Source organism: Schistocerca gregaria, chromosome X (genome assembly GCF_023897955.1).
Source record: "Schistocerca gregaria isolate iqSchGreg1 chromosome X, iqSchGreg1.2, whole genome shotgun sequence".
NCBI lineage: Eukaryota > Metazoa > Arthropoda > Insecta > Orthoptera > Acrididae > Schistocerca > Schistocerca gregaria.
In genome coordinates this window covers 727317062-727338076 of record NC_064931.1, presented here as the reverse complement: position 1 = coordinate 727338076, position 21015 = coordinate 727317062, and the positions used below count along the sequence as shown (strand labels likewise).

The following is a 21015-nucleotide window of genomic DNA, read 5'->3' as shown; positions in this document are numbered from 1 at the left end:
TATTAGTATCAGCTACGGTGCAGTACTGTTTTTGCAACAGATGCAAGGAAAAGAACGTGAAAGGAGGACCAGACACTATTCATAGATAGGTACAACTTATGACTACATGTAAATGTCGTATTGATACGAGGAACTTTATATGTTGAAAAAATCGAGACACTACATTACAGGATCTCATATTTTAAAGCTATTTTTTGCGACTTTTTGGCCACGCCTTTACGAGACAGGTGCTAGGTAAATCTGAAGTATGTTTCAGTATATACGTGTTCTCAAACTGCAGTGAAAATTTATACATGAAAGTTAAATTGATTTACCCTGTTTGATGTAGGTTCTCAAGCCCTTCTGAGTATCTAACTACTTCTGTATGAGACAGCTTCCTACATTACGTGATTTTTTATATTTTAGATTCCCAAAAGATGAACAGAGAGTCAAAGTATGGATCCAGAAAAAAAAGATTAAAAAGTTTCTCTAAACACTTCGTAGAAGGACGTTTGATAGGGATAGGTTCGGAAATGCGTGCTTGAAGGCTGATGCTGTTCCTACAACTTTTGGTTTCCCACAACGTTTGTTATTGAAAGTGACATCAAGAAAATCGCCAACAAAACGCAATTTATCAAACGCAGGTATGTCCTTCGGCAGCCAAGAAAAGAATAACAGCGCGATGGTTCTGTTTCGACGCATATGGTAATAAGGTCGCCATGTTCACGTTAGGCATTTGCTAATAATATCACCATAGTTCCGCATTTACTGCACGCACGTGGGAAACCCACGACTGACGCTCTAGTCTCTTGCTACATGCCGATGCGTATATACCAGCATTGGAATCACGCTGCGCTGTAAATACGCTGCAGCAATGCCTTCAGATGGAAACTTTTTGAGCGCCCCCTACATTTTGTACTACGTTTGCACGAACAGTATGATGTTTTCCTGTTTGTACACACGCTACTGGTGAATTTGAAACATTTTCACTATGGATCACGTGGTGAACGGTAGCCAGATCTTACCTTTTATAACTCTCAGCCTTTCCTAGGTAGTTAGCAGTTGGTGACAGCTACCGGTTGGTACTCACAGTAGCTCCGTGAACTTACTCCTCGTGTCATCTGAGTGGCACACCATTTTATTTTATAACTCTGTCGCTCTTCTGTTACTTTTTAAGGTGAGTATGTTTTGTGATACATGGCCCATCCTGTTATACGAGGGGGAGTTGGAAAGTATGTTTCTCCTGTCGACTGTGGTCAGATTTGTGTGTGAAACGAAAAAAGAGAATAAGACATTAAAGATAAGACATCTCTTTATTTTTCTACATAACTTCCAAGTACATTGAGACATTTGTCATACCGCTTTATAAGCTTCAAAAAGCCTCCCAGGAAAAAATCAGGACGTTGCATACAGAAGAAGCGTTTAAAGGCTTGTTTGAAGTCAGAATTGTTGCCAAAGCCCCTACCGCCGAGAGTCCTCTTCAAAGCAGGAAACAGATGGAGGTCACTTGGTGCGAGATCCGGACTGTAAGGCGAGTAGTGTAGGCGCTCCCAACCAAGAGTTGCAATATGGTTTTGCGTTGCCGTCGCCGTGTGTGGTGTCGCATTGTCATCCAGCAGCAGAACGCCAGATCTGAGAAGGCCAGGCCACTTTTTCCGAATCACCTCTTTCAATTTCGACAGAGTGGCACAGTACCGTGCAGCATTGATGGTTGCATCCTCCAGAAAGTCCAGCAGCAAAACACCTTTGGCGTCCCAGAAAACGGTCAGTAGCACTTTACCTGCAGACGGAGTGCTTTTGAACTTATTTCGGACAGGTGATGACTGATGTTTCCACTCCATGTATGCGGCCTTCGGAACGGGCGTGTAATGGTGGACCCATGTTTCATCCCTCGTCACAATCCGAAACAGAAGGTCATTGCCAGATTCATGGTAACGCACGAGCTGTTCCAGGCTGAACGCCATGCGTTGTTCCATGTGTGTCGGGGTCAGTTGGCGGGGCACCTATCGTGCTGACACCTTCATGCATCGAAGAATGTCGTGGATGATCTTGTGAGCTCGCTCATGTCCGATTCCAAGTTCTGCCTCTACTTCATCGATGGTCATACGGCGTTTCATCTTATTCATGTCATCCATCTTCCTGACATTTGCATCGGTAGTGGTCGTGCGTGTCCGTCCAGCACTTGCTGACGTCCATCACTGAATTGCTGGCACCATCTCCGCACCATTTCCCTCAGACGTCACGCCTGACCCACATACCTTAAGAAGGCGGTTATGAATTTCTGTGCCTGATACTAAACGTGCCCATTCATAGCGGATAGCAGCTCACTTTCGCCTTTGACCACGACTCCAAACCGCACCTTCTCTCCATAGCTCCGGGAAAAGACTGAGCGGCTGGCCTCCGCTTTGCGCAGGCACTGCGACAGCGCCATCTGCTTGATCGCGGTCGACCTCTACCCAATGGTGTATCGGTGTCTTGCACGTGCGCGTTCACCTGCCGTGTCGTCTTTCATCCATATCAAACAACTCTGCCCACAGTCGACAGCCGAACCTTATTTTCCAACTCCCCCTCGTACATTCCATCGCATGTGATCTGCAGTTTTCATTTACTTTTCACAAATGCTCAATGTGTCATCCACTCGACACTGTACAAATATCCAGTCGGTAGTCAAACTTCTCCCACTCGTTTGAAAGCATATCTGGAGTTGCTGCATGCCGTGTCCTTGCCTATATGGCATCGCAAGTGGAAGAGGAAGCATAAAGTCGTTTGCAAAGTACCCACAAAAAAGGTGGCATATCTTGAGATCAGGCGACTTTGGAGCTCAATGGCGCAGTGCGAGATCCGTACGTAGGAACAGCGGTGGAAATCACGGCGCACAGTTGTAAATGGATTGCACCTGTTGAAAGTGAGAACGCGAAAGTCTTTTGTTGCTGTGTTACCGCCGTCTAGACTGGAGGAACATTGGGTAATGAACGGGCCAGCAATGCAGACTGCTACCGATAAGCATATCAACTGCCATCTTACAACTGGAACCACACTTCCTCTGAGTTTCTCTGCATATTTTCATTCTCGAGAAAACTGTTAGATTTATAATGGAATAACAAATGAAACTTTCTAGCAGTTTAAAACTGAACGCCGCACAAGCACTCGTATCTTGCGTTACTGAATCACACGGTGTATCCGGACTTCACCCGGTTTTTAACGCTCTACTTCAGCCCCCGGTTGCAACTTAATAAAACATTTAAAAACCCCTATTTTTGGACTTCCATGTCAAGTTTCTGTTCTGTGATGTCACTTGTCATATGGTGGGCTGGAACTGAACCTGGGAATAAATTGTCAGAGATAAAAGCAGCCTGGAAACACTTCAGAGATCGCCGATTCTCGTGACGCGGTGACTTGATGGTGTGATTTCATCAACAATCGCTCTGGAGATGTGTATCCGCAACTTTTGAAAATTGTTTACTACTTGCAATCCATCTTACAATGGGGCTGTGGAAAGTATATTTTTCCTTGTTACATATACTTTTGATGGATGAAAGAAATGGACTTTCTGCGGATTGTGTAAATAATATGTTAAATATCTCACGTGTTCGCAATACTGTGGTAACTTCTCATCCAAGAAAGAGTTACTTCAGCCATTGTGGTGTCGTAGCTTATTGATATTGTCTGAGCCAACGCCGAGATGAAGATACCTGCGGGCGTTGCGAGCATCGCTTTGAGGATCGCCGCAAATAGGATGACGTGACCTATGAAGAACCTCTAGGCCGCCGACCGATGGAGTCCGCCAGGACGGTGTTATAAACAGCAGGCACTTGTGCGCCTTCTTCAAATTCGTTATTACGAGGGCTGCCCACAAAGAAATGCACCGCGTTTTTTTCTCAGCCGAAAACAATACTATGAATGTGATGCCTTACGTATGTATTATTTGAAGTCTCCTGAGTGAGCGCGCCAAGTTTCCGCTACTCCCGACAAATTACGTTGCAGCAGGACAGTTTCAAAATAACGTCTGTAGGTGATGTACGTTACGAGCAACGTACCACCAGTGAATTTCTCACTGTAGAGAAATAAACTGTGGGGAATATTCACAGTCTATGGAGCATCTGCTGTCGGCAGAGGTACAGAGGGTGGGCACGGAGGGTGAGGCCATCAGAAGGCGGTTCCGCGGAGGTCCACGATTTACAGCGGTCGGGGAGACCATCCACGGCCGTCACACCTGACATGTTGCAGCGAGCTGATCTAGTCACTCGCCGTTAAAGGATGCCATTCGTGGAAGACATTTTGCGGACGATTAGGAGCACTAGCTCCACCACCAGGACAAGTGTTGGTACCGACAGCGCATATACGCCTTTGTTCGCGCTGTCGGAAGGCCATAGAATGAGACGGAGATTACGTGGAAAAATAGGGTGTGCAGATAAAACACCATCCTTTCATGTGTGTAAGTTCAATAAAGAATTGTTGAAGAAACAAAAAATATGGCGCATTACTTTCTCGGCAACCCTTGCAGTTCCCTGTTGCTAATTGGTGCCGAATGTTACACCGAGCTGCCGCCAAACATTCATTGTACACAGACGCACGTCCATGTCGTGCCCTGCTTATAGCTAGCCACAGCTGCCGCATGTTGTCAACAGTGTAAAAGTAATTCAGTAACAAGCTGAGTAAAATATATTTTTCTAAAATGCACTTTTGTCAACTAATCTTTTGATTGCCTATCCTGGTTCCCACGGTGGCAGATCCCTTTGGTCACCTTCCAACAATTTATCGTTAGCAACGAGGACGTAACATTTGGTTGATCGGAACATAACAGTTACCGTCTCGTATCATAACAGTGGTATAGGCTGAAACGCGTTACCGGAATTACAAATAAATAATTTATTGCGTTATGGACATTGTGGTGACGTCAGACAATGAGACTGACAATTCGAAACAGTGTGAGCATTTAGGTTTAAGGACCTTTTGTAAAAGTGTATGTTAACTTTTTACCTCTGTTCTTTGATAGCCGAGCATGTATGCGTTGTACTGTGGAGTTCATGGATGTGTTCAGTTAATGTATATTAAATGTGAAAATAAAGTGTACAGTGCATTCACATCCAGTGTACATCCTTTATTTGAAGCATAAATTTCCAACAGTGGTGACCCCAAACTGGACGACTATCTTCTACAAGTTTATTGCTACAAACCGTTCAACCGTTCGCAATATGGCTTCCAACAAAAAAAGAAGAAGCTCAGACTGAATAGCAAGATTCTACTACAACACCTGCGGCGACTGCCAGCAACGGCAATCACATGGGTAACAGGAACGTCAAGATTCCCCCATTTTCACCGACAAACGCTGAGTTATGGTTAACGCAAGTAGAAGCCGTCTTCCGTTTCCATGGCATTATGTCGGACATGGAACAATTCACAGTAGCTGCTGCACAATTGGACCTAAGTGTTCCGTCGACAGCCTTTCGCAGATCTAAAGGTAAAGATTTTGCAACCTTTTATGCTGTCGTCAGAATTACAGTTGCATAAGACCACTGATAGTGAAGCGAGTGCAAGTTGTTCCCCTCCCAAGTGCTCCGTTCACTGCGCGTGTTGGCTGGACGGGGCATACTGTCGGAACAATCTCTCAAACTGTTTTGGCTGCGCTGTTCACCTCTGTATGTTCAGGCTATTTTCTTTGCCTTCACGAATTCGTCTGTAGCCGAAATTGCACACGAAGTTGATGCTATTGCTATTACTTATACCGAAGTAAATATGAGTGCAGTGGTGTCAGAGATTATGGCGGGTGGCCCCGAACCATGCATAGTAGCGGCAGTTGCTTCGGACGGTCGCGCATCGTGTATTGCAACGCCGCCCCCTCACATTTCGACACCGGAGCCATCTAAGGGCAACTTAGTCATTGAATTAGGTCGCCAACAACGCTAGACTGCAGAAGCAGAAAGAAGCAGCGCGTGCGCCGGTGTGGAGATCGAGGGTACTAATGGTGTCCCTTTCACTGACCTTTCGATAAGGCTGCAAGAAGACGTTCCAAGTCATGTGCCTACCCAAACTGCAAAGATGAGTGCAAGTAGATCCACACATTCGTCTCCACTATTTGAAGTGCCTACAACCAATGTGAAACAACACAGTTTCTGCGGTGACAGGTTCAGCTAGACTTTTTGTGAAAGACAGATTAACGAGCGACCTATTCCTAATTGTAGTACCTATTCCTAATTGTAGTACCTATTCTCACAGCGTCCAACAATTCATCAATTGCTACATTAGGAAGGATAAATTAGACTCTTGATTTGGATGAGAACTTCCGCCCGACATGGACCTTCATTGTGGCAGATGTTAGCGGTGCTATTTTGGATGCTGATTTCTTAAATTATTTCTCCATAATGCCTGATTCAGCGGAACAGTGTCTACATAGAATGCCACAATCTCCTGTTCACTCTACAGCGCCAGTTCGGATGTTTTGTGACGCCGTTATTTGTTGAAAATACTTGTTATAGCTACGTATGCATCACAACATCTCAGCATGATGCGGAGAATGGAAGTGCTTGCCACACGAAAACATGACAAGCTACCTGTAATAATTAACACAAAAGTGGTCCAGAAAATTCATTCTCACCAAATGTAAAGAATAAATAAAAACGAAAACCCACTGCTGATGGCACAGTGGTGCCGAAACATGTTAGGGTACTGAGAAAAACAGTGTTTTGCGTTACTGGCGGACCTCAAATCCCAAAAATTGTAGCCGGCCGCGGTGGTCTCGCGGTTCTAGGCGCGCAATCCGGACCCGTGCGACTGCTACGGTCGCAGGTTCGAATCCTGCCTCGGGCATGGATGTGTGTGAAGTCCTTAGGTTAGTTAGGTTTAAGTAGTTCTAAGTTCTAGGGGACTGATGACTTCTGATGTCACGTCCCATTGTGCTCAGAGCCATTTGAACCAAAAATTGTAACTGCAAACACGGCCAATACAAGGAGCCGCAAATCGAAAGAAGGAATGGTTCCTGTCGTTTGTGTGGCAATTACAGATGGTTAAATGCCCGCACAATCTCTGGCAGATACCCCGTCCCAAACATGACTTATTTCAATAGCAATGTGGCTGACACATGTGTCTTCAGTTCTGTCGATTGCGCCAAAGTATTTTTCTCAGATTCCAGTATCTAAGAGGGACAAACATAAAACTGCTCTTGCTACACCATTTGGAATTTCGAGCACAACACTATGCCTTTCAGTTTGTGCCGCACTAACTTGGCAGCACTTTAAGCTTGGGGTCCTCCATGGGCTGTCTTTCACCTTAGGCTTATTCTGACCTTCTCGGAGAGCCATGAGCAATACCGCCAACATTTGTGTCAATGTTCGACAGGTTGACAGAGTTTCGGCACTATGATAAATATTGATAAATGCACATTCGCCAGACAACAAGTTAAGTTTCTCGAATCACAGCCTCATGTGCTGGTATTTCGTCGATGCCTGAGAGAGTGAACATTATGCAGCTGTCGCCATCAACCCCCGCCCATTACTCTCTCTCTCTCTCTCTCTCTCTCTCTCTCTATATATATATATATATATATATATATATATATATATATATATATATATATTACATGAACATGTATCATGCTTCCCGTATACCACACGTGGCTCAAGTACTACCAGTACCAAATCTCCTGGCCCGACGACTGTTGATGGCTTTCGGCTCCTTCGTCAGTTCAGGGATGTTATTCAAGGTGCAATATGAATCCCTTGCACTGCCTCGAGATCGTGGCGGGGTGGGACTCATCCACGTGCCGACTCGTGCCAAGGGACTTTACGTCAGCTTCCAACTAAAACTTTGGCATCGTTGCCCGCAGAGCCTTACTAGCCTCCTGCTTCACACCTTTGCGCCGGCCTCCTTGTCCGCCCCAGTACTGGTATCGACCATTCCAACCCCCTTTTATTATATCCAACGATTTTTCCTGGAGTTCAGTTATGTCTACCGGTCCTTACCACTTACGTTTGTACCTCATGAAAACAGTCTCCGAATTGTTACAACAGTGCCGCCCGTCCAATCCCATCGAACGTAAGTATCCACAGTACGTGTGGCGACACATACGGAAGGCAATTCATGCGCGTTTTCTCGAATCAGACGTTCAATCAGCGTGGTACATCACCGTGAATGGCAAACAAGTTAACCGGGAGCGTCTGCACCGCATCCATCTCGCCGATTCATCCCTTTGCATCCACTGTGGAGGGGATGACACGGATGTCCACCGGTTCCATTGCGGCACAGCGTTCGACGTCTGGACACTTGCGCGGCGAATTTTGGCGTTTCTTACTCGACAGACACCAGCTCAGATCGACGTCCGCATGCTTTTGTACCCCGATAAGACTTTCTACCCCTCCACCAAAACTCACTCTGTGAATTGGATCTGTGGCCACACGATCCACTATCTTTTTACTTCTGGCGACAAGTCTATGCTAGGATATTGGACTTATCTCAACGAACGACACTGCGTCCTGATACACAACCCATGCTATAAGCAATATTTTTGCAATTTCTTACGGAGCACCTTCGATGACCCACCTCGTAGCTGGAACGTCCAAGCCCTGAGAAGCTGAAAACTGTATTAACAGAACCAAAGTGAATAGATCTGCTACCCAGAACCCACGCCTACGCAACGAGAAGACACGTTTGGACGAGATGGCCTGCTGTAGGCGGAGACACTTCAGGCGCTCCTGTAAGAACTGGTCTTTAACTACAAGTCGCACGACGAAAACTTTTCCTTATTTATTCCTCATAATTTCTTCTTAAAGGAAAATGAAATTTGATTTTGGCTTTGAGAAACGTTTTTTTGTTCCAAAAGATTACTTCTTCGCCATCAAGACGAAAGAGACTTATTTTTGTTTACTGGAAGGAGAAACCAGAATAATTGGAGTATTTGTTTTCTTTTGAAAAAAAAGAGAGGTTCAGATACTTATAGTCTGGGAATTAAAAAAAGTGGTAATCGTTTTAAAAAAAGATGGATAGAGCGTCTGCCATGCAAGCAGGAGATCCCAGGTTCGAGTCCCGGTCGAGGCACACATTTTCATCTGTCCCCGTTGACATATGTCAACGTCCGTGAGCAGCTAAGGGTTGTAATTTCATAGTAAGAAACGTCTTTGTTTTGACGATGTCCACCCGAAATCACGTTTCATGTTTGTGAAACTCTTTCCCCTATTTCTCGATAGTAAAAACTATGCTGCCCTTATTTGAACTTTCACGATGTATTCCGTCAATCCTATCTGCTAAGGAGCCAAGACCGCGCAGCAGTACTCCAAAAGAGGACGGACAAGCGTAGCGTAGGCATCTCTTTAGCCGATCTGTTGCACCTTCTAAGTGTTCTGCCAATCAAACGCAGTCTTTGGTTTGCCTTCCTCAAAACGTTTTTTGTGTGTTCTTCCCAATTTAATTTGTTCGTACTTGTAATTCATAGGTGCTTAGTTGAATTTATGGCCTTTAGATTTGATCAATTTATCGTGGAAACCAGTTTAACGAATTCGTTTAAGCACTCATGTGGATGACTTCATACTTTTCATTGTTTGAGGTCAGTTGTCAATTTTTACACCATCAAGCATCTAATCTAAATCGTTTTCCAGTTGGTTTTGATCTTCTGATTACTAGACGATAAACAAGAGCATCATCTGCGAATAACCTAAGACGGCTGCTCAGATTGTCTTCTAAATCGTTTATTAGATAAGTAACAACAGAAGGCCTTCAACACTACCTTGGGGAGCGTCAGAAATCACTTCAGCAAAGCGTCGGGGAATGTAAGCTGACAGAAACGGGAAGTGTTACACCATGAACGCTGGCAAACTAATAATAGAGTATTTCCATTCCTGTTGTATATTATCATTGCAAATTCATCCTTATGCTAACTTATATTCAATACATAGGAAAAAAAACATCACTACAGATGAAGAATGGCGGCTATTGGCCCTTTATAGCCTTATTTCAACTTTTTACGTGGAGATCACAACACAGCATGCACAGAGAACGTGGACGCCATCTTCTAGCCACCTGTCGGATATGCGTGGTGAGTATAAGGCAGTCTTATGAGATACTTGGGGGACATAAACAGGGTATATTTACAGTGGCATATCATTTCGATAAAACTGCTAAAGTGACTGACGATAAAGCCTTAGTTGCTTCAAAACTGAGAGCAAATCAGTGGAAACTATAGTGGAAGAAAAGTGGTCAGAGAGTAGCTTCTGTTCCCGATAACGAAATATTATGCAGCTGACGTCCCCTATTTCCAGTGCTATGGAAGCAACACCATTACCTTTCCGATTAGGAGGCTGCATCAACCTCTCGGGTTCTCGCAGCCAACAATGCAGTACGGATATTGTACACAAAACTTTCTGCATGTGATCTAAAAAGAGAAAGAAGGGAGGACGATGGATGTATTGGAAATAGAGCACACACGGGGATTGGACAGGTATCGGGAAGAAAATGCGCAGTGTTATCTGCAAACAAAGCATTGTGATTCTTGGGTTAAGTGATTTAAGGATAGCATGGAGAACTTAAATCAGGACGTGGATGGGTGTACGGGGTCTCCTCTTGAATGCTAAGCAGTGTACGAAGATAACTAGCCGACTTTCAGATGTCGTTGCTTGCGATATTAGTGTTGAATCTCTACTGCCACACTGCACAATTACTAAGAACTAATACTAAAGCGATGTTAATGCAATACGTTAGGGATCAGCTACCTCACATTGACAGTTTGTACATATCTGTTGCTAAACTACAAAATTAAATTCGGCGCCATAAATTTTAACCATTTTCATCGTGAGATCTAGTATTACATTTTTTCCTGTGGATAAGTAAATTACAACTATCAGCACTTGACGTGTTTTCATTTTGTGCAGTAATGTTACGTATACACCATGCCATAAATAGTCAACTTAAAACTCACATACTATCCTTAATGTGATCTGTTTCTACTGTAGCATTCACTAGTTTTAGCCCTAGTGTACCCATTGGAACGTTTGGAGCTTCAAGTGCTTGTTCTGTCACAATCCAGACGTAGTTAACTTCCATCATGTTTAGTAACTCAGCATCACGAAACACCACTTCAGAATCCTGTTTGCTGTAACAGAAACAATTTTATTAATTCTAACAAAAATAAACGAACGTTTTAGACAGTTAACTCTAATAATATAAATTGCATTTATTTTCTGGCATGAGTACCTTTTTTCCGTAGTATCATGCTGTCATTGCCAACATGTGTTTTTAAAACTGCTCTGAAAATTGTATCAGAGTAAGAATTCAGCTGAAATTGATGATTAGTGATTTCAGTTTCTCAACCAGAATTAAGATTTTTCTCTCGCTTTTGCTAATTAGCAACTGAGTTATGCATATGGAAATGAATATACTTTTGTAAACATTATGCACCATTCAGTTGCTTCCCAACTTCAACAAATATAATTTTTAAGAGAAGAAAGGAACTGTAGCTATTAGAACACTTTAGACAATCAATAGGGTGGGATATCTGTCACGAAATGCACATTTAAAAAGTTTTTGTTATTTACGAAAACAAGGAAGGACGATTAGGGTTTATCGTCGTTTCGACGACAGTCATTAAAGACGGAGCACAAGCTAGGATACCATCCAGAAATTTTACTTACGCGATTTTGGGAAATCACGGGAAAAATAATCTGGATGGGCATATAGGGATTTTAAGCACCGAATTCCTGAGTGTGAGTCCAGTGTTTTATTCTCTGTTAAGTAAACATATTGTTTTAATATTTCATCTCATATGTAAAAAATATGTAGCTAACGATGACATCATCAAAATACTGTATGCAGTGTGATTTTTTCCACCGTGTACAAGGTCAAGGGATTGATCGATGAGAGTATACGAACAGGAAAGATCTAATGACTCCAGTTTGATTCAAGGTCTAATGAACTTATGTCCGGAAATGCATGATTTCCATGCTAGAGACCATTTATTCAATCACACTTTTTTACAGAAACTGCGGTCTAATCCGCGCTGTACCAGACAGCCACAGTTACAGTATGCATGGCTTTCTTCTAGAGGTCGCTACTGTTCCTCATGCGTCGTGCCCTAGCGCCCTCTCCTGTCATACCAATTGGTAACATTGTGTCCGATTCCGATTCACTTCTCTTGCTGACTCACCTTGTAGTGGATGTGATACAGCGCATTTCCAGATATAAGTTCATTAGACTTTTTTGTTCCGTATCCCCTCATCGATTAACCCCTAGAGTTTGTACATGGTGGAAAAAATCACTCTGTAGAAGAGTTTTGTACTTGTAAGACATACAATGTATTCTAGAGTAAAAATTTTGGCAGAAGAATTTTACAGGATATTACAGGAAGTGACAAATACCGTTAAATAACAGCAGTTTATGTTGATGAGATATGCGGGTAAGGTAATAAAAACAACTTCTGCGTCTAAATTCTGCAAGCTACATTACAGTGTATCCCAGAGAATACTTCAGGTATCACAATAATTTCTTATCCAATACAAGGAAAATAGTTTACACAATATAACTTGACAATAAGTATACAGGGTGGTTCCGCTGCCTCTATCGCCGTCTCTTTAGACAAACCGATGTTCTATCAGGCCTTCGAAACCTACGCGAGAGATTTTCATATTCTCTTGCTCGCTACGTGCAAACCATTAGTCCAACAGAAAAAATGAGGAGGAACTGAGACGTATAGCGCAAATCATCTTTGAAACAGCTTTTCCAGGTTGAACCCCATTATACGCTGCTTCAGGGTGGTCGTGGTTCTGAGGAAAGTCACGGAGGTAAACCGCTTTCACACAGAATTGGTGCACAAAGCAAACTCATTGTTTTTGCCTCAAAGTTGCTCACTCAAACTCAGAGCAATCATTCTAAAATTGAAAAAGGGGATCTCGCTATTGTGTCTGGTGTGACCAAATTCAATCATTATTTGTAAGGCCGCAAGTTCTTTTGAGTGACAGATCGCCGGCCGCTGTGACCGAGCGGTTCTAGACGCTTCAGTCTGGAACCGCGCTGCTGCTACGGTCACAGGTTCGAATCCTGCCTCGGCCATGGATGTGTGTGATGTCCTTAGGTTAGTTAGGTTTAAGCAGGTCTAAGTCTGGGGGACTGATGACCTCAGATGTTAAGTCCCATAGTGCTTAGAGTCATTTGAACCTGAACAAGTCTTTGCAGTCCTTGTTTTATTCGTCAAAGACGGTTCCTACACGAGCTGCTCAAAAATTGCAAATTTGGGCTTTGTTGCTTTCGCAGTATCAGTATGAAATTGTGCATAGAACTACGGCAAAGCATGGCAAAGCAGACGCCCTATCTCACCTTCCGATTGGCCCATACTCTGATTTTGATGCATCTGCCGCAGCTTGTTGCCAAATCGATGACTCCGAATTGCTGGAATCTTATCCCTTGCACTACAAAAATATTGCACAGGCTATGGAAGCAGACCCAGATCTCAAGATTGTGTTTCATTACATTCGCCTCGTTCATTGAACAGTATCTAGAAGTCAGTTGTGCGCCGACATTTTGCACGACGGCGTAACCTTTCAGTTCAACAGGATGTGACTGTAGTTCAAAATGACAGTGGACAATCGCGTGCACTTATTCTCAAAGAGTTGCAAAAGAGTGTATTGCGATTGCTCCATCAAGGACGTTGAGGAAATGTTCACACTAAACAGTTAGCGCGACGGATCAATACTTGGCAGGGCATGGACACTCACATTGAATACATACCATCAAAGTGTCGCCCATGTGCGGAAAACCAATTCGCTCCGCCACAGGCATTCGCAGCTTGCCTTAAGACTCAATCGCCATGGCAATGAGTGTAATTGACTTTGCAGGACCATTTTGGAACACTCATGTGCTCATAATGGTACACTCTTTTAGCAAGTTTCCTTTTCCAGTGCCTATGAACTCGACCGCGTACTGTAGTACCATACAAGTGTTGTCCTCAACCTATTGCACTGGAGATGGCTAGAAGTACTTGTGTCGGACAACAGACCACAGTTCACTTCACGTGATTTGAACTGTTTTGTAAACGAAAAGACATTCGTCAACTAACAAGTGCTCCGTTTGAGCCCCAGTCCAACGGAGAGGCAGAACACCTCGTAATCACTTTTAAACAACAGATGGCCGAAATTCGCACCACCCACTCATGGGAAAAGGCGCTGTAACTCTTTCTCGCCTCTTATTGCTCCCACCCATGAGACGGGCCATCACCGGCGGAACTTCTGAATGGCGGCTGCCATCGGATGCTACTACGTTTGCTACAACCACCGCAGCATTTGGCGCCTCCAATGGTCCGCAAGTAGCACTTTGGGTCACACTATCTTGTTCTTTTCAGGGTTTATGGCAACCGTGGGCGCTCGGAAAGAGGCATGGCCCAGGAAAAGATTAGCTTTTTCGTGTACCTGACTGCAGGTCCCGATGGTTTGCAGCACAGCCACCAGAACAAAATTTGCGCCTGTTATTTGCCCCATGATTTTACTGTTTTTCTTCCCCCAGATTCACGGCCTCGCGGGACCATGCGGCCTTCCCAGACAGCCTCTGGTGCCACCAGGGCAGCCCAGGAGGAGTGGATGGACGATGCTCCTTCGTTACCGCCGTCCCCGCTCGCTGACCCGATGGACGTGGACCTGTCGGCGACGTCGACATCGCCTTAGAACACACCCTTGGGCCTGGACATGTGCCCTGGCAGCAACTTCCCAAGGATGTTCCTGTTGCCTCACAAGCCCGATGATGAGGTGCATTTGGGAGTATGCCATCCTCCAGTCACGGCTCCCAGCCCATCACTACGTCCAGCATCCAGCCTGCCTCCTCCCTCCCTGTTGTCATTTGCATCTTCCCTACCTGACAACAGTGCAGCATTTTGGGGAGGGGGGAGGGAGGGAGGGAGGGAGGGGGAAGAGGCATGTGTTGGCGTAAGCTGCCGCCAACACACCAGCCGGCAGAGATGTAGTGCGAAGATCGATAGTAGCAGCTGGATCAAGCACACCTATCACGAGAGAGGTCAGAGACAGACTCGCAAGCAACATACCACCAATGCCCTCTTGACAGCAAGTATTTAGGCCGCCGCTGCTGAGCGGAGGGCTTCAGTCACTCAGCCACTAACTCTTATTCCAGTCACTGGCTACAAACAAAAACTAACTATTTTTCATGCCATCAGTGAATCCCTATTCGAATCGTATATGCTCACACTAGATGTTTGTTTCGTATCAGAACTTCGATGTGTGGACTGCTATGTTTTCCACAAAACTCACGTGTGTACCGGGACTGCCAGACTGCAGTGGAGTACACAACTGGAGATTTTCCCTTATGACTTTTGGTTCAAACACAAGAAGATCATGAAATTTTAGTTTCCATTTACTCCCTGTCTGGGATATGTAGAATGTCACTGCTTGAATTAGTGCCATGTTTATATGGAGTTTGAGTTTCCACAACAGATTTTGTGGCTGAACAAGTTGACTGACAAGGAACTCTATCAGTGGCAGGTTGCAAAAGGCCAATGATATCTATGACACTCAATGTCTCACTCAGGGTTTACCACAGAACCACAGTATTGGCTGCTAATAACAGAGGTGGAACTAGTGATATCAAATGGTGAGTGCGGCATGAGAATACGGAGTGTAGCTGAACTGCTTGGTCGACGAGTAATTCAGTCAGTGCTAATGGCGTTCACACAAAGCAGAGCAATAGCAACGATAAACAAAGCAAACACTGCATAATATCTACAACAACAGTTACTGAAACTGACATTTCGTCGAAAAGTAACCCAAAGAATTCACAGAGTGACAAAGAAGTGGCAGATAAAACAGCATTTCTGCAAGATGTGTCACTGGAATGTGTGGTGTCGTGTATGCCAAACTATGCGGAAGTTGTACATGAGGAATACAATGATGACAATACGTTTTTGCCAAGTGAAGATGATACTGAAACAGTTCATCATCCTTGTCACATAGGACGCCACAAATCCCCTCTCCAGTGAAACGTAGTAAAGAATAATCGTTGTCCAAGCAGCGGGTAGTAAATAAATTGCATACATGGAATATCATCCACAGCATAGTAAAAATACAATTATAAACATATTTCGAATAAGTTAGGAGCAGTATGACCGTGTATTGCATAAGAAAAAATACGGAAATTCAAGGAAGGACAAGGCACACTTGTTACAAAAACTGGTGTTTCGAGTTTCAAGGATGCTCAATGCAATATGCAGGATATGCATGATAGTGACCTACTATGCTGCACATTGTGCGTGACATGGATTACAGTGATTTCAAGGAGAGCAGTGCACAGCTGCATAACTTCGAACGGTGTTACGGAATTTCAACACATAAAATAATGAAATTTTAAACAATGCTTCAACTTGACAAGGCACAGTTAACTGCAGAATGGACCTAAAAATTTGTAGCAGAGGTAAACAAACGCCACCGTATACAATTGTACCAACTGCTAATCTAGATTGTAAATTGACTAGAAAGTTATTTATTGTGCTACGAGAAATTGGAGATGCTCTGCCACCTACGATTTTTTCTCGTGTGTGTGGTCTTTTTAGGGCAGTAGGGAATGTTTAGGTCACAGCAAGCAAGAGTGGGAAAATGGGCCTAGGAGAACTATAACTGGTATTAGCACTGATTTTGGCCAATAGCTGGTCAAAACAAATTGCTTTCGCTTGATTTCTGGTCTGCCTATAAAAATCACACTCCCTTAGAGCAAACTATTCCCCCTGAAAAGTGTGTCACATTGTAATTCCTACCACCTGGAGCCGCTAGACGAATTCAGCCTGTGGATATTTATTTTTTCTCTATAAATAAAACAAATTCTCGCACTATCTGCAGCTATGCCTAAAGGGTAGCCAGTTTCACGATAAGCTCCACGACAGACTGTTTCGCATTCAGTTACATGCCATCAAATTCCATGAGTTCTCATCACCCTGTTACACCAATATGATTCTATATGCATTCTGTAAGAGTGGATACCTAACTGAAAGTCCTGTACGGTTTGTAACTACTAAGGATTTCACCTTCGATCTTGATGGTGCAAGTCTTTCTGACCACTATGGCGCGCCATTTTTCATTCTGTGTTCATGGTGCAAGTTAGCGGTTTGCTTTGAACATTTCTTGAATGTCGACGTTGTCCATTTTGTGAAGTATAATACATACATGCCATAGAAGGTTGATCTCTGCACCTCCAGTACCCCAATTTTTTGTGGCCATTCAGATGCACGTGGTGAGTCATTAGCAGCTAATACGAGGCGTTTTATTTTTATTTTTTTAAGCAAGGCCCGCTTGAACATAAGTACACAACAAAAGGTTATTTCAAAAAAGTAAATTTATTTTCAGACAGTACATACTTCACTATTTTTTGATATAGTTGCCAAGTTTGTTCAAACACATATACTTCTCCACCAATTTTAAAATACCCTCTTCATAAAAACTTGCCACCTGTTCCGATAACCAAGAGTTCACTGCCGTTTTCACGTCGTCGTCATCATTATAACGGTTGCAACTGAGGTGTTGTTTGAGGTGGAGAAACAGATGGTAATCGCTTGGCGTAAGATCAGGACCATAGGGTGAGTGGTCTAAAACTTCCTAGCGAAAACTGCCCAATAAATCGCGGATCTGACCTGCAGTGTGAGGTCTTGGATTGTCATGGAGCAGGAAAATTCCCTTTGACAGCATCCTGCATCTCTTGTTTTGAATTGATCTGCGTAACTTTCTCAGGGTTTGGCAGTATGGTTCTGCATTGATAGTGGTTCCTACACTGCATGAAGTCGACCAGCCAAACACCATGCGTATCCCAAAACACTGACGCCATGATTTTGCCCTGGGACAGAATCTGTTTGGCCTTCACCTTTACAGGCGAGTGTGTGTGTCTCCATGCCATGCTCTGTTGCTCGATTTGGGCGTGATATGCGGAACCCATGTTTCGTCTCCAGTTACAATCTGACTCACGCCATCACCTTCTCCATGATAACGAGTCAAGAAATTCATCACACACTCAAATATCTTTTGTTTTTGTGGTCCTCTGTTAGGAGTTTCGGGACCCAATGGGAGCACAGTTTCCTAAACCTTAGGTGTTCAGAAACAACGTTATAAAGCACTGATCTCGACACGTCTGGAAATTCGTTTGAGAGACCTGTTATTGTGAAGCGCCAATTCTCACGAATCCTCACTTCAACTGGAACCAACAAATCATCTGTAATCAAAGAATGGCGACCAGAGCGGTCCTCATCATGGACGTTGTCACGGCCATCTTTGAATTCTCGCAGACACTTACGCACTTAGTTTTCACTCATAACAGTATCACTGTACACTTCGCAAATCTGTCGATGAATTTCTGCAACAGACAGGTTCCTTGTTGACAAAAACCATATCACTGAGCGAACCTCATATGCGGCGGGCGAGTTGGTGGTCTTAAACATTTTGAAAGCACAGAACAGAACAGTACAGGTTAGCCACAGAGCTGAAACTGGGCACAGTTTTTCTCGAGGCATGCCGGTACACGACGCACGCGCTCGTTGCGGTACGCGCGCGAACTACTAGTGTCTACAACAAAACGGACCTTACTTAAAAAACAAGCCTCGTATTTTTCCAGTCATAGCTGTTAGTTAACACAACACTTTCAAGTGAGCCTTACTAAAGCTTGAACTTGCGACCTCACACTCAAGGGATTCCTTGTGAGGCACATCGGATCGAATCACAGCTTGCATTGTCCCTTTGATATATGTCTGGCACGTTGCTTCTTATGTGAATATTGCTCTCAGCTACGTAAATTCTCTGACCCACTCAGAATTCCCTTCCACTTCCAGTGGCTTAAGTTGGCTTTTTGCACAGGCTTGATCCCAACTAATGGCTAGATTTTCTGTCCTAGATTAATTTCCTGTTCCTGTATTTTTTCAGTGGTCGTTAAGTAGCAGTAGGAGTAGGAAATATTCTTTTATGTTGGTGTTATTAAGGATTTCGACGTTTTATCGAACTACTTTCTCCACGTTGTCTCAAGCTCTGAGTTTTTCTGGCCCTTATAGCTGACTTCTGAATCTGTACTTCATGCCACCAAATTATTTGTTTTATATCCTACTGTGACGAGGTGTATTTGGTTGACTATTGTAACATTTATGGTGCTTGGAGCCATAGTTGTTCGCACATATCACTTCTCAGTCATACATTAGTTGAATCAAGACGTCATAACGCAGAGTGAGGTAGGAACGCCACACGCTACTACACAGTTACACCTATAGTGGGAGATTTCACAAACTGAATCTACTTGTGTTCTGATAGTTATGTGATTGAAGAACTGGCTTGCGTGTAATTCCAGCAGAGGTCTCATGATGACAAAATCCTGGTGCTAAATTTAACATTTCCTAGTGTAAATGAATGACTATTTGATCAATAAATCCGGCCTTAAAGGTATTTTGAACTAATGAGTACTTATTATCGCCATATCTCAGTTACTTTGGAGTGGATGATCAATCATTCCAGCTTTATAAGGGCCACTTATCTTTTGATGTTATGAGATAGAGTGAGGAAGGATCAATAGATGTTTCTACACAGCTACAACGGTAGCGGGAAACTATGCCAACTGCAGCGCCTTGTATTCTGATTAGCTGTTGTAATAAAAGGTGACTGGATTACCCTCTGGTCTGCGCGCCAAAACTCATAATTGTGTTTTTTATTGTCAACTTTTAGAAAACATTTGAGTAGCTAGAAAGAACCGAATTACTTCACGTGTAATCAGCTTCGCACCGAATGACTGTCTAGCAAAGTGATTCGCTTCAAACAGTTCAGTCGTTAGTGGAGGGGCCAAACAGGTAGCTTGGCTGGATTGCAGTTCGCCTCTTATATCAAAACTCAGCAGGTAGTTCAGAGCGTAATTTGGTCTGTGAAATGTTAACAATAGTTGCTACTCAGTTTGAAAATGATAAACAAATGTATTTTGAGTGATAAGAATGATTAGTAACTTTACCTCTGAACTGTTGGCGTGTGCATTACTATGCCTCATCGTTGTACAGTTTGTAATTTTATCTGAATATGTCTGCATAGTAAAACAACTGCTGGCATGTGTATAAACTTTGGAACTTATTATTTCAGTAAGAGGAAGCCTTAGCTTGTTTGTTAGTTCCATTAAAACCTCACAGAAAAAACAGCGAGCTCAAGATCTACGTATTACATGTGTGCTGGGATAACATCGCTTGAAGACGCCAGGTTGGTAGACAGTTTAGAAATTATGTGCTTTGCTCGACGCGGAAAAAGACAACTAGGCCCGTTATATGTGCTGCTACTCCAGTACAGTTACGTGGCATCCGTGGTGGTACAGAAACGGGAATTGCAATCACTCACGCACTGATGAGTGACTGACTCACATTATTTTCAATTGCGACGGATACACGAGGGTAATCCCAGAAGTAAGGTCTCCTATTTTTTTAAATAAGTACATAGACCTGTTTATTTCTACAATGGTTTACATCAGTTTACAGCTTGAACATTTAGCTATTTTTCAACATAATCACCATTTCTGTCGATGCATTTTTGTAGACGCTGTGGCAGTTTTTGTATGCCCATGTAATACCAGCTCGTCGCTATACTGTTCATAAAGTTATGAACCTCTTCCTTCACCTCGTCGTCGGGGCTTTATCGCTTTCCGGCCAAATGTTCTTTTGACCTGGAAACAGGTGATAGTCACTGGGCGCCAAGTCAGGACTGTAGGGTGGGAGGGTGATTATGTTCCACCGAAACTATTGCAGGAGAGCAACGGTTTGCTGATAGATGTGTGGTCGAGCGTGGTCATGGAGAATGTGTACGCCCTAGCTCAACATTCCTCTTCTCCGGTTCTGAATTGGCCGTTTGAGTTTTTTTTAAGAGCCTCACAGTACCTGTCAGCGTTAATTGTGGTCCTAGCGATTCAGCTCCGACGACGAAGTGAAAGAAGATGTTCATAACTTTCTGAACAGCATGGCGGCGAGCTGGTATGACACAAGCATACAAAAACTGCCACAGTGTCTACAAAAATGCATCGACAGAAATGGTGATAATGTCGAAAAATAGTTAAATGTTCAAGCTGTAAACT

General features: G+C 43.6%; 1 protein-coding gene across 1 annotated transcript in view; it reads right to left on the bottom strand.

The window, feature by feature from the left end:
* The window catches only part of LOC126298972 (glutamate [NMDA] receptor subunit 1), a 516838-nt gene that overhangs the window by 273394 nt on the left and 222429 nt on the right, over positions 1–21015 (bottom strand). The window contains exon 7 of the mRNA XM_049990592.1: positions 10883–11056. Within this exon, the coding sequence (XP_049846549.1) occupies positions 10883–11056 (174 nt within the window). The remainder of the gene's footprint in view (positions 1–10882; positions 11057–21015) is intronic.